Genomic DNA, 14167 nt, shown 5'->3' with positions numbered 1-14167 from the left:
GGTGTAGGAAACTGGTAAAAAGATTAGAGGATGGAGACATGTCTGACGTCTAAGCACTCGGCCTTGGGCTGTTGATGTTGATAATGACTCTTCCCAGTTGTGAAGTTAGAGGAGGTCAGATGCCTCTGCCACACCATTTTTATATTTACACTTATTCGTAACTTTACAAAAGAATGCTCAGTTTCATCCCTAAAAAGACCCAAAAACCCTCAGCCTACAACAATGACTCAATTAAGACATGATTCATTATCCTCATTATGTATGGAAGTAGACATTGTTCAGCAGCTTGATTGTGATGAAATCTTTGAAGAATTTGTAAGAGTAAAGAATAGAAAGAAATGTTTCTATAACATGATAGAGATGAAACATCTCTCCAAAAATAAAATAAAGGAATTTGTTGCAATACTTGTTTTCTGATCATTAAATTTTCTCTTATGGCATGTTTTCATCTGTTCATTTGTAATTATAGCATTTATTATTAAACAAGCATCAAAATTGAAGTATTAGCCATTTAAAGCAAAATTGGTGATAGTCAATTTTTTGTTGTGGGAGATGAAGAGAATTTTACATTGTTGAAACAACTAAGTTCACTGACTCATTTTCTTTGTTGTAGACTATGTGGAATATTCTTTTTGTAGAAAATGTGGTATATAGTAAAAATCTTAGTACCCCACATCCACTAAAAATTTTATAATCCAGTTCATCTCATTCCACTGAAATGGCATATGTCACTTTTGTGTTCAATCGCTAATATTATCCAACCAAAAAAAAAAAAAAAAATTATAGTCACATTTAAAATGAATTACATCATGGATAGCTAAGACACACACACACATATATATAACCAAATCAAACCCACTGTCGTTGAGTCAATTCCAACTCATAGCGACCCTCTAGGATAGAGTAGAACTGCCTGAAGGGGAAACAGGCTTTGCAAGGCCAAACACGTGCGCCCCCATGCGGTCCACTAGTTCACTACAGTTTGCATTCTTATGTAAGACCCTGGCATGGAGCGGCTATTGTCCACCACCATCATAAAACCTCTGCCCTCCCACTGTGGAGTGTGGAGATTTGCTTTGGTCTTCCTGCTGCCCAAGACTTGTCTAGTATGTAAGTCTCCCTAATAAAACTTCTTTGCAGTCACCCTGGAATTGCCCACCTCTTTCTTCAGCCTCTCAACACCCTCTATTTTTGGAGACAAATTTCACGTTACTGGTCCATGCCTGGACAGTGCCCCATAGAGTTTCCAACACTGTAAATCTTTACGAAAGCAGGCTGCCACATCTTTCTCTCATGGAGCGGCTGGTGGGTTTGAACTGCTGACCATTTGGTTAGCAGCCAGACACTTTAACCACTGCACCACCAGGGCTCCATACATATATATATGTGCGTGTATATATATATATATGTATATACGTAAAAGCCCGCTGCCGTCTAGTTGGGTCGAACTCATAGCAACCCTATACATACATACACATATATTACATATGTGTATATATATATTTACACACACACGTTTGTGTGTATATGTGTCATGGATTGAATTGTGTCCCCAAAAAAATGTGTATCAATTTGGCTGGGCCATGATTCACAGTATTGTGTGGTAGTCCTCCATTTTGTGATTGTACTTTCATATTAAAGAGGATTAGGGCGGATTGTAAGACCCTTACTAAGGTCACAGCCCTCATCCAATGTAAAGGGAGTTTCCCTGGCATGCAGCCTGCACCACCTTTTATCTTACAAGAGATAAAAGGAAAGGGAAGCAAGCAGAGAGTTGAGGGACCTCATACCGTCAAGAAAGAAGCACCTGGAGCAGAGCATGTCCTTTGGACCTGGGGCACTGTGCCTGCGAAGCTCCTTCACCAGGGAAAGATTGAAAACAAGGACCTTCCTCCAGACCCCACAGAGAAAGCAAGCCTTCCCCTGGAACCGACTCCTTGAATTTGAACTTTTAGCTACTTTACCGTGAGGAAATAAAATTTCTCTTTGTTAAAGCCATCCACTTGTGGTATTTCCGTTACAGCAGCACTAGATGACCAAGACAATAACTCACATATCCCGTTCAAATGTGTGAATAAGCAAAGGAGGGGGCACCACAGATCATGAGTGCCTAGGGCCCTCACATAGTTTAATCTGGCCCTGATGGTGAGAGCATTTACACCATTGAAATTAGCAAATGTTACAAATCAGCTTGTTTTTTCCCTGGAGAGCTGGTTGTTAACCATTTACCAGTTTATCTCTGGTGCTAATCATGCTGCCTTCCAAAAGCTGTCTAATTGGAATAGATATGAATTGAGCTGGACTTAACTTGGAAGTATGCAGGGAAAGCATTAGATTAATTTCTGAGTTTGGGGGAAAGTCTAACGAAGACATTTGTATTTTCTACCCAAGAATGTATTCTTGGCCCACAGATGCTATGCCATTTATTGATCACCCACTACGGACTGGCTGCCTTGAACATTAAAACACACTGCCTGCACTCTAAGAGCTGACAGTAAAATATTAGTACTGGAGGGGAGGGTGTCTAATCCAACACGCAGTTTTGGTAACAAACACCCAGGGAGGGATTTCAGGCTTTTTTGGTCCTGTCTTGGGTCCCTGGAGGAGGAAGTAGTGAGAGCCTGGTGCCTCTGCATTATCTGGAAAGCATTATTTAAACACAAATGCCTTGGTCCTACTCAGTGGTTCAAAGCTTGGCCTCTAACCAACCTTGTTTTTAACATAATACTGTCTACTTCAAAGGGTGGTTGTGGGTCTTGTCAAGGTTATAACGTGTCCATGAGCTGCTTGGACTAGCCCTTATGTTACCAATTCCCAATCTGACACAAAATGTCCTTGTCTCTTCCCAAGTAACACACACAAAAGACAAACTATCTTCAGCAAGCTTCGTTTTGCTTGAGACAAGCAAAAGGAGTCAGCTGGAGGACTAAGCCTCTCCAAAGGACTGACTTGCTTGAGTCAGGAAGATTACTGCTTTTACGTACCAGGTTATGTTAAGTGGCCTTTCTTTATTCATGCGGTTTCTGAGAAAAAGGCAGGGGTTTCGGGAAATGGCTGTGGCTATGGAAATGAGGTGCTCACGCAGCCCTAGGCCAAGATGGGGTCTGCAGCAAAGGGCTCTGGGACTGTTAGCATCACTCATTACTGCATGTGGCCTTAGCACAGCTCCCCAACTCTGCCATTTTGACCCCCCCCCCAGTGGGTTGGATATCACGGTGGCTTCTGAGAGAGTTCATCTGGTGGACATGGCTATCTTTTGTACGCATGCTTGGCACCTGTTGTCTTGAAAGACAAAGCTGTGGTTAAGTTTGGCTAGGCAAGTGAAACAATTTCTAGATCGCTTCTGCAGATGATGACTCTGTGGTGAGACCGTCTCTACATGCTGAAAACTTCTTCCAGGATGTGGCCTTTGCATGCAGATACGTTTGTCAAGGCTGCTTCCACGGAACTCTTCGTTTAGTTCTCATCTATCTCAGTTAGCATTCAGTACAGGTTTTCATAACCTTCAGGCACTGAGCTAGGTCAAAAGGACCCACAAGTGACTGTGGTACCTTCCTGTCTTCAGAGGGCTTCCACTTTACCACGGATACAATGTTTCCATTTGTTAGCCTGTTTTGAATTTTATAACCACGTAATAAGACAAAGACAATGACTTGCTGAACAAGATTAGACTAAAACCCAAATAATGGTCCTGTGAGTGGGCTTGACAGCTTTCAGCTTTGCTAATAGGCCTAAATTTCAGCCGGAACAGCAGCTTCCCAATCTGGAAATATATAGGATGGAGGTGCCACCTCCTTTCCCCCACAAAAAGGGAGGCCCCGCGGTGCCCTAGTAGTGTTCCCGGGCGGGTGGATTTTCGCCTCCTATCAGGCCCTTGATGTGAAAGCCGGTTACTACGAGGTCTTCGCTTTTGGGGGGCTGAGAACACCCCTTTGCCGGCTACTCTGCGAAGAAGGAAGCCGCTTCACCACCACATGACAAGCCCGCTGCGGTCCCGCCCGCTACTGGGTGAAGCCCCAGCCCTCTGGCCGCTGCGCATTCATCCTTCGTAAATGTTCTGGGTCGTCGCTCACAAACGTCCAGGGTGGGGCTGGAGAAGGGGAAAGGGAGAGAGGAGAGCGCAACGCAAGGAACTGGCCCTGCACTTCGCAGCATTCCTTCCTCCCGCCTTTTCGCCAGGCCCCGTGCCTCCTCGCCGCAGCCTGCGCCCTGGACTCGGGGCCCCAACCAATCGCGAGGCGGTGCGAGCCTCCCCGGCCGGGGGCGTGGCCTGCACGCGGGGCCTGGCGCGCCTGCGCCCTGCCGCCCGCCCCTCGCCGGGAGGACGTGGTGGAGGAGGAGGCGGGTCAGGGAGAGCGAGCTGCGGGCGATAGCGCGGGGCGTGGGTGAGGGAGACCCCGCTGGAGCCCGGCGCGTCGCCCCAGCCCCTCCCTCGACGTCAGGCCGCTGAGGCAGCGAGAGCGAGCAAGGGGGAGGGAGAGCAAGGGCGGGAAGAAGGGGCTGGAGCGAGCGAGCGAGCGCCCTCGCGTGTGGCGTGAGGCGAAGCTGCCTGACCGCCCCCTTCGCCGTCCCTTCTCCGCCTCCCGTTCCCCAGCCCGTCCCGACCACGGAGCAGCACTATGTCGGCGCCGGCAGCCAAAGTCATTAAAACGGAGCCCGACTTGGACCTGTACGGGGCCGCGGAGACCTCAGGTAGAGAGGAGACGAGGCCGGAGGCCGCCCTGGGGCGCGCGCGGAGGCGCCGAGCGGGGGCGTCGCGCGGGGCCGCCGCAGGTCTCGGCGCCTTTTGTGTGTGCGCGACCGGGCCGGGGGGGTGCCGCGGCCTGCTCTGCTTGGCGGGCGACGTCCCCTTCCTCTCCCCGCCCTCCCGAGACGCCCCTCTTTATTGTGGTCCGCCATGATGCGTCGCTCCGGTCGGCCGCCGCCGCAACGTCGTGGGCCCCGCGCCCGGCCCTCGGCGCGGCCACCCCTTCCTGCCCGCCCGGGGAGCCGAGGCTGGCTTCGCCGCTGCTGCTTCCTGGAGCTTGGACAAGGTGGGGCGCGGGGAGCCCCGCAGCCGGCCGCGCACCGGGCCTGGTCCGGCCGGGAGGATGCCCTGGCTGGGAAGCCAGTTGCGAGCGGCCAGGGTATCGGAGGGACTTTAAAAAGTCTTCTGGAAAACATTCTAGCCTTCTCTGTAAAGGTTTTCACGGTAGGGGCTGCAGACCCCCGGATCGTGCCGGGCATGAACACCAGATCAGGCCCCTTCACACCAACTTACCAGACAGAAGGAAACCCTGGTGGCCTAGTGGTTAAGAGTTAGGGCTGCTACCCAAAAGGTCGGCAGTTCGAATCCACCAGGCGCTCCTTGGAAACTCAGTGGGGCAGTTCTCTGTCCTGTAGGGTCGCTATGAGTCGGGAACGGCTCGACGGTGGTAGGTGGTTTTTTGTTTTTGTTTTAATCGGACAGAAAGGGCATCTTTTGCATATTTCCATAGCACCACCCTTTTTGATCCGATCTCTCCGATACCTCTGTTCAGATTCAACAGTTACTCCCTGTAAGGGTGCCCCGCAATTCTGTGAGCGGCGTCTGAAACAAGCAACCCGCCCACATTTGGGGTGGGGAATGAGAAAGGTCAGATGCAAATCCTGCGGTTCACCTATTCTAAGGAGATAGAGTGTTTAGGATTGTGATGTGTTTCCTAGTGGCCAACCTGTCTTTGTAAGTGTGCCTTATGTCTTAATTGTAATAGATACTGAGCAGAATCTTCAACTTCCTAGAAAAAGTGGTTCTTTTGCCATTGATGGTGGCCTGATATTATTGTCATGGGAGTTAGTTTCTGCATTCTGGTTAGCAGCTTACTCTGTTAAAAGTATAAAAACCAACCAAACGAAACCCGTTGCCGTCCAGTCGATTCCGACCCATAGCTGCCTTAAAGGGCAGAGTAGAACTGCCTCATTGGGTTTCCAAGGAGCAGCTGGTGGATTTGAACTGCAGACCTTTTGGTTAGCAGCAATATCACTTAACCACTTAGCCACCAGGGCTCTTGCTACAAGTATATAATATGATAAATAATAAACATCTAGAGTTTCTGAATAAAGTTATTCCTCATTTATCATAATACAAACTTTAGTAGTTGGTCTCTTTTTCCAGTAATGGGACTCTTAAGTACTAGAGTCAGAAAACATATTTTCTAAGTTGTCTAGCAGGTCTTTTTTTTTTTTTTTTTTCCTAGCAGGTAGTATGATTTGGAAGACCCTTTAATTAAAAAGTAATTTGTCAGTTAAATGCATGAACACTGGAGAGCATGCCTTGTAGTAGACAGTGTTGTTTTTTAAATATCTTCATTGAGATGTAATTCACATACCATAAACAGTGTTTTTTAACATGAGGGAAACTAGTTAAATTTATTTTCTAATTAGTATTGAACTTTATGCAACTTTTTCTTGCAGAAAAAGAACAGCAGGAAGTAATTGAACATACTGGTGAAGTACAAAATGATATAGACAGGTAAAGTTTTTTTTAATTTACTTGGAGGCATTTTCTGAGATGCATATAATGGCTTAGTAGTCATTGAAACTGTGGTCAACTAAACCTTTATCCACTAGGCAAGAAATGATTATAACTTAGTTGGAAATACCTTGGAGATTCAATGTTATTTTCTGTCAAACAATTTGTCCAGTCACCAGAAAATATTTCATAAAGGTACATTGACCTTGCATAGATTGGGTTTGCTTTCAAAAGCTACGAATTATCTGAATCCTAGTGTGTGAACTTCTGTTGGTTTAGCATTATGGCATCAGTATTGCTCTCACTTGCCTTATAATTTTGTTATTTCACCAGGAGCTTTATTGAAATATTCTGCTTGAGGGAAACAATTGAAGTTGACCTGGTAATAGCAGATTAAATATACAATGTTACCAAAATGCTCACTTTGAGCAGTTGAACTGCATTGTTGCGTGTTTATGGGAAAGCAGGTTGAACTACTTCCCAAATGCCATCACAGTTTTGACTTTTGAGTTTCTCTAGCTACGAGAAACTAGATAATTTGGTTATTATGAATAAGTAGTTTGCACTGTTCTAAAGCTGATAAAATATCCACTCTGTAGCCTCACTGAGTTTTTTATTTGTTAAATCCCATCATTGTCAACACATCTTTTCATTTGTTTCAGACCTAATGAACAAGTCAGTGAGGAGATTTTGAAAGTAGAGCAGGAATATAACAAACTCCATCAACCATTCTTTCAGAAGAGGTCAGAATTGATGACCAAAATCCCAAGTATTTGGGTAAAAACATTTGTCAACTGTCCAAAAGGTATGCCTGCCTGCCACAAGTGGGTGGCAGAATATTACTAAAGAATATAAAATGTTAATGCATTAGAGTGGAGGGACCTTGGTGAGGCATTTGTCTGACATGCAGGTTTGATGCAGAGGTTGAAACATTCAGAGGGGAAAAAACTTAAATAATGCTTTCTACCTGTTTAGAAGAGACTGTATTCTAATTTAGAACTCTTTAATTTTTTTTTGATAAAAAACGGTGACAGCAGGGATGCATTACCCCATCAGCAAGGTAAGCATGTATAAGGCATCAACAAAATAAGGGCACCAGTTCCAGAGCAAAGACCCATAGATGCCAGGCAGGCAGGAGACAGGGAAAAGTGAACACTGCAGAGGAAGGGAACTGGCAGGGCACTAAATAAAATTGATACCAGCTCCAGTGGGTGAGAATATGCCAGCTGGAAATATATTCTGCGCAGGTCACGAGAGCACCCACGTGCAAGGTTGTTTAAGCTATGAGGCCCCTGCCACTTCAGCGCCTTCGTTGACACCTATCTCCTACAGTCCCCTCCTGTGTAATTGAAACTCCTTATCTTGGCAGGCCTCTTGGGAGTAGGGTATACTGTTTCTTCCTAATAAATAAGAGGTAGGAGTGGGCTGTCCAGTCTAACTCTTGCTACATTCACCCAATATGCAGCTGGATCCAATATGAGTGATTATTGGGCAAGGATGGATTATATTAATAGATAACAGGTTTCTGATCCATTTTGAGAAAACCATCTTGGACATCCATGTCTGCTGATGCAGCAACTCCGGGCCAGAGGGCCAGCAATGCTCTCTGCCGTGATAGAAACACAGGGTATGCTCTTGCGCACGTACGGGAACTCCAGTCCCAGATGGCGCGCAAAAGCAATGGAACTCAAATAAGCCAACCATCGTAATGAATTCAGTCAAGTTACTTTCTAACTGTATAACATGTATGTACAGAGTTATGTCTTAAGTTTTGTAAACAATGATATTACAACTTTTAAAATCTTTGGCATATACACAAAAGCAATCTAGTATACATTTAATATATTACTAACATTGATAGCATTTTAATATAACACTAACGTATCAAGTGTCCAAAAAATACTGGAAGCGTATTTATCTGACATGTTAAAGTTTAAATTTACGTTTGGAGTTTTGTTTTTTATTGTCTGTTGGGCGGGACACAGTGCATGATACATGCTAATAAACGAGATATTAGGCACATCAAGAGGACATATATTTCAGTATTTATTGCAAAAGGTATGTTTCTGTTTAGCAACATGAGTGTGTTTCTAAATTCATCTTCCAGGAAAGCAACAAAGGGCATTTATCAGATCATTACATTTATATTTTATCAGAATATTTGCATATCTCTGTGTAAGGAAATTGACCAGTTCCTCAAGGAAATGAATATGTAGATAATAAAATTTATATAAACATATTTTATTTTCCATTTCCCTATTTTAGAATCTGAAATTGTCGCACCTTCAGACCCTATAAATAACAGAAATACAGATCCTGCTTTGTGGAATAATTTTTCTTCTAATGATGTAAACTTTTGGATCGAAAGAGGGCCAAGTGATTGTCAGCATCACAGTGGACCATTTGAAAATTCATGTCGAAAATTTCTTGATGGTAAACAAACAAGGTTCTGTAGCCAGAATATATTTCTAGGGTGCAAAGCTAATGGTGAAAATTATAAGAGGGAGTGGCTACTGTATTCTCCCTCAGTCGGTTCTGTATTTTGTTTTGTTTGCAAATTATTCAGTCCTAAATCTAATTCTCGGTTTGCTACAATTGGATTTAGCGATTGGCGCAACTTGAGTATGATTGATAAACACGAAAATAGTTCAATTCACAGAGATTGTATGTTGGCATACTTAAACCGAAGACGTGGTTTTGGCTTAACTCATGAACTGGAAACACAAATTAATGAAGAACGTCGGCATTGGAAAGCTATTTTGCAACGTGTTGTTGCTGTCATTATAACAATCGCTGAACAAGGATTATCTTTTCAAGGAAAAAATGAAGTATTTGGGTCCCCACAAAATGGAAATTTTTTGGGTTTACTTGAACTTGTTGCTCAGTTTGATCCATTTTTAGCAGGTCATATTGCAAAATTCAGTAACACAGGAAAGAGCAACCCATCATATATGTCTAAAACAACATGTGAAGAATTGATAAATCTAATAAGTAATAAAGTTCGATTCACTATTTTCAATGAAATAAGTCTAGCTCGATATTTCAGTTTGTCTGTAGATTCCACTCCTGATCTTTCCCATACAGATCAGCTAAGCATTGTTTTAAGATATGTATCTCCAACAGATGGGAAACCTGTCGAGCGATTTATCACATTTGCTACCTTAAAAGGTCATACTGGTGAAGAAATTGCAGAGCAGGTACTTCACTATTTGTGTGAAGTTTGCAAAATTGATTTTTCTAAGTGCAGAGGCCAGTCCTACGACAGTGCTGCCAATATGTCAGGGTGTTATAAAGGCATGCAACAGAAAATTTTAGAACGTAATGAATATGCTATTTTCGTACCATGTGCTGCGCATTCACTTAATCTTGTAGGACGAAGCGCAGTAGACTGTTGTCCAGAAGCAGTTGATTTTTTTTCTACTGTTCAGTTACTCTGCACATTTTTTGCTGCCTCTACTCACCGTTGGGCAGTTCTTAAAACACATTTAGGCAGTGATCGAGTATTAAAATGCCTCTCTAATACACGTTGGGAAGCGCATGCTGTAGCAATGAGTGCAATCCTGGAATCATACACTCAGATTCTAGATGCCTTAGAAAACATTGCTGAAGACCAGACACAAAAAGGAGATACCAAAAGAGAAGCTGAGAGCATCGCCAACAAAATGCAAACACTGGAGTATGTGTTTATGTTGGTTATGTGGAATAATATATTGCAGCATTTTCACTGGGCAAGTCAAACTCTCCAAGATTCAGAAGTAAATTTAAAGACATGCACAGATCTCTATCAGTCATTAACAGGGTATTTACATAATTTAAGAGACTATTTTGAAAATTTTGAAAACACAGCAAAGCAGATACTGCCAAATACTGATTATCAAGCAGTTCATCATGGCAGAACCATTAGAAAGAAACAAGTAAATGAGGGAAGTGCTCCAGAAGTATTGAGTGCCAGAGATCAATTTCGCATAACCACATACTACGCCATTATTGACACACTTGAATCTTGCATGAAAAGAAGGGCAGAAGTATATGAAGTTCTCTCAAATAGATTTTCCTTCTTAAACAACATAGATGTACCTGACGAAGAATGCATGGAGGCGTCCAAGAAATTAGTGCAGGCTTACCCCGATGACTTAAATACAAACCTCTACGGAGAGGTGCGACAGTTTCATTCTTACGTTAGAACTAAGTTTACAGATTCAGGAAAGACACATTTTACTCATGAAGACATGTATGAGTTCATAATAGAAGATAAAATACAATGTGTATTTCCCAATGTTGAAATTGCTTTACGCATATTCCTAACTTTAATGATCACAAACTGCACAACAGAACGCTCATTTTCGTCCCTAAAGAGACTCAAAAACCCTCAGCATACAACAGTGACTCAAGTAAGACATGATTCATTAGCCATACTATGTATGGAAGTAGATATTGTTCGACAGCTTAATTGTGATGAAATCATTGAAGAATTTGTAAGAGCAAAGAATAGAAAGAAATGTTTTTACTTGTAACACATTAGAGGTGAAAGATCTGTCTAAAAATAAAGCAATTTGTTGTAATACTTGTTTTCTGATCATTAAATTTTCATTGATGATTTCATTTGTGTATACTTTCATTTATTGGAAAACACACATCGGAATTGAAGTATGAGCCATGCAGAGCAAAATTGGTGAAAGTCAGTTTTTTGTTGTGAGAGATCAACAGAATTTTACATTGTTGAAAAAACTAAGTTCACTGACACATTTTCTTTGTTGCAGAATGTGTGGAATATTCTTTGTTGAAGATGTGGCATATAGTAAAAATCTTTTGTGCCCCACATCCACTAAAAATTGTACGACCCAGTTCACCTCATTCTGCTGAAATGATATATGCCACTTTTGCGTTCAGTCACTGATATTATAGTTTAATTTTAAAAGAAGCCACATCATGGACACACACGTATGTGCACACACACATATACACGTGTATGTCTAACTCATATCCTGTTTGAATGCATCAGTAAGCAGAGAGGCAGCACAGATTATCAGTGCTTAAGGCCGCTGGTTTTCACCTCACTCCCCACTTCCTGACCTGTTTCCAGTGGACTCCATCCCTGTCCCCTGTGTGGTGTATGCTTTCCAGCATCCCCCCTGCTGGGCTGCTCTGTTGTTATTCTTTTCCTGACTAATCTTGGGAAACATCTCAGTTGGTCCAGCCTGGTCCCTGGTGGCTTTCTGTGAGACTCTGAAAGTTAAAAACTGCCTGTCTTACCTGACAACCCATCAGCAAATACACAATTGCAGCATTCTTTGGGAACCCTTTGAGGATCTCCCAGCCTGCTAGGCTTCCATAGAGCCCAGGCAGAATGTGCAGGTTGAAGGAAGAACAGCCGGTCAGGTTCCCACCTTACCAATCACATGCCACCCCTGTTGCTTGCTACACCACCTTTCACATACCAACTCCAGATGTAATCCTTGGCCGAAAGCATTTAACAGGAGCGTAGGGAGCAAGAACCCTGATGGGAAATGGCTAGCCAGATGATAATTAACTTCCGCTCAGGCTCTAGGATAAAGTCACACACCACGTAATGTCTTTTTGGGCAAGGTCTGACTGCATATAGGTCCGTGGTCCCATAAAGTTTTGTTTTAAAGGAAAAGCAGCTGTCCTTTTATTTCTCCCTAATGGTTTCAAAGACCCCAAATCCTCTGAGTGAACCAGCAGTGGGCCTCAGGCCTCATCCCTGTCCTTGCAGCACTGCTGCCTCTGCCACCTTCCCGTTCTGGCTTCATTCACCCGCCCAGCAGCCAAGCAACCCTTCACTCCCTGCGCAGGGAAGTTTCTATGCTCGTGCAGCAGTTGCTGGTGGGGAGCCTGGCAAGGGTGGTGGCTGCACATGATCTGTAAGATGCCGTATCAAGAAGGTAGCAGCAGCCAGGACTGACACCTCCAGCTGTGCTCTTGGTGCCTGCACACCTGGTCCCCAAGGCCACCTCTCCACACCTCCTGTGCGTCCCTCACCCTGTACCTGGACGTGCACAAAGATCTGCTCCGGCTGCTGACACAGCTCTTGCCCAGCCCGCCGCTGCACACCCAACGAGGCCTGCTTCCTGTGTCCTTAGGCGAGCAGAACAGTGAACGGGGCTGAGCAACCCCAGGGACTGCCTGTATGTACTATAATATGGCGTTCACCCAATATCCAAATCACACAGCATCCTGTTTCACGGAACGTATCGTGGACGTTAAGCGACGCAGGACTGTAGTCGGATGCTTTCGATACTTAAAAATTTCCAAAGAGTTGGAATCATCTTGAGTGACATCTTCATGCCAAAATAATTTCGGAAGCAACACTCCTCAGATGTCTAGATGTCTATAGCTAGCGGAAACCAGATACTTGATTTTTCAGCATTAGAGAATAGGATAAATCCCAAGGCTGGAGGAATTTCAGGGGAGGAGTGCCCTGGGTTGGGAGCAAAATATATTGCACAGTCTCCGAAGAATGTGACCCTCCTCCCCTTGGCCTCTCAGAAATAGAGGCCTCAGGTGGATTTTCATGCCACTGCTTCCTGTATGAGCAGATCTAAAGACGAGAAATAGGAGACCGCAGAAAAGCTTTTTCATTTCAGTTATAGAAATGCTCATGGCGAATCGAGTTTTTGGGTTTGCTTTAAAATACTCCAGTTTTTTTTAAAAAGTGAGAGGATGGGAGAAACATGAAAGAGTTAGCAAAATATTGATAATCTTGAAGCCAGATGATGGGTGCATAGAGACTCCTATTACCATTCTCTCTGCTTGTGTGTATGTTTGAAGTTTTCCACGCTAAAAATTTTTAAAAATCTTTTCTTAGATTTTCTATAGAAAGGACTCATGGAAAATTCCTCAGATCTCCTTTCACCTGGCCTTATATTAGTTTTTGTTGTTGAGTGCCATCGAGTCGATTCCAACTCACAACAACCCCATGTGACGGAGTAGAACTGCCCTATATGGTTTTCATGGCTGTAATCTTTATAGAAGCAGATCTCCAGGTTTTTCTCCTGCACAGCCGAAGGGTGGGCTCAGACTGCCAATGTTTTGGTTAGCAGCCAAGCACTTAACTGTTGCGCCACCCGGACTCCTTCATTAGTTATTTATATCCAGGACATTAGATACAACCAAGTGAGCACAGAGTTCCTCTCTTGCAGGAAATTTATATAACCAGTTATTTTTCAGTTGCACTAATTAAAACTGATGGCAATATAGATGCTCTACAAGAATAATTATCAAATAATAGCTGTAGTTAAAACACACACACACACTCAAGTTATTCATTGACTCTACACTCATTCAAAACCCAAAACTCAGACCAGATGCTGTCAAGTCAACTTCAACTCATGGTGACCACATGTGTTACAGAGTAGAACTATTCTGTAGGGTTTTCTTAGCTGTAATCTTTATGGAAGCATATCACCAGGCCTTTCTTTCATGGAGCCTCAGGGTGGGTTCAAACCATCAGCCTTTAGGTGACCAGCCAATCGCAAACCGCTTGCTCCACCCAGGGACCTTTTCTGCATTCATTCAACGCAAGATTTATTGAGCTTACTATGTGGCAGGAGCATACAAAGGTGAAGCCTGATGCCATTATCTGAGTTCCAGCTTTATACTTACTGTATGACTAGATTAAGTTATTTAACCTTTGTCTCATCCGTAAAAAGAGGACTA

General features: G+C 43.7%; 1 protein-coding gene across 1 annotated transcript; it reads left to right on the top strand.

The window, feature by feature from the left end:
* The first annotated feature begins 3974 nt into the window (after window positions 1-3974).
* On the top strand, window positions 3975-11112 carry LOC126071284 (translation initiation factor IF-2-like). The gene is made up of 5 exons (XM_049875519.1): window positions 3975-4048; window positions 4202-4345; window positions 4395-5033; window positions 6433-6490; window positions 8756-11112. The coding sequence occupies exons 1-4, from the start codon at window positions 3975-3977 to the stop codon at window positions 6455-6457; spliced, it is 882 nt and encodes a 293-aa protein (XP_049731476.1). The 3' UTR covers window positions 6458-6490; window positions 8756-11112.
* The last annotated feature ends 3055 nt before the right edge of the window (window positions 11113-14167 follow it).

This window comes from Elephas maximus, chromosome 3 (assembly GCF_024166365.1).
Source record: "Elephas maximus indicus isolate mEleMax1 chromosome 3, mEleMax1 primary haplotype, whole genome shotgun sequence".
Lineage (NCBI taxonomy): Eukaryota > Metazoa > Chordata > Mammalia > Proboscidea > Elephantidae > Elephas > Elephas maximus.
The sequence above is the reverse complement of the archived record's forward strand: the minus strand, read 5'-3'. Positions and strand labels throughout refer to the sequence as shown.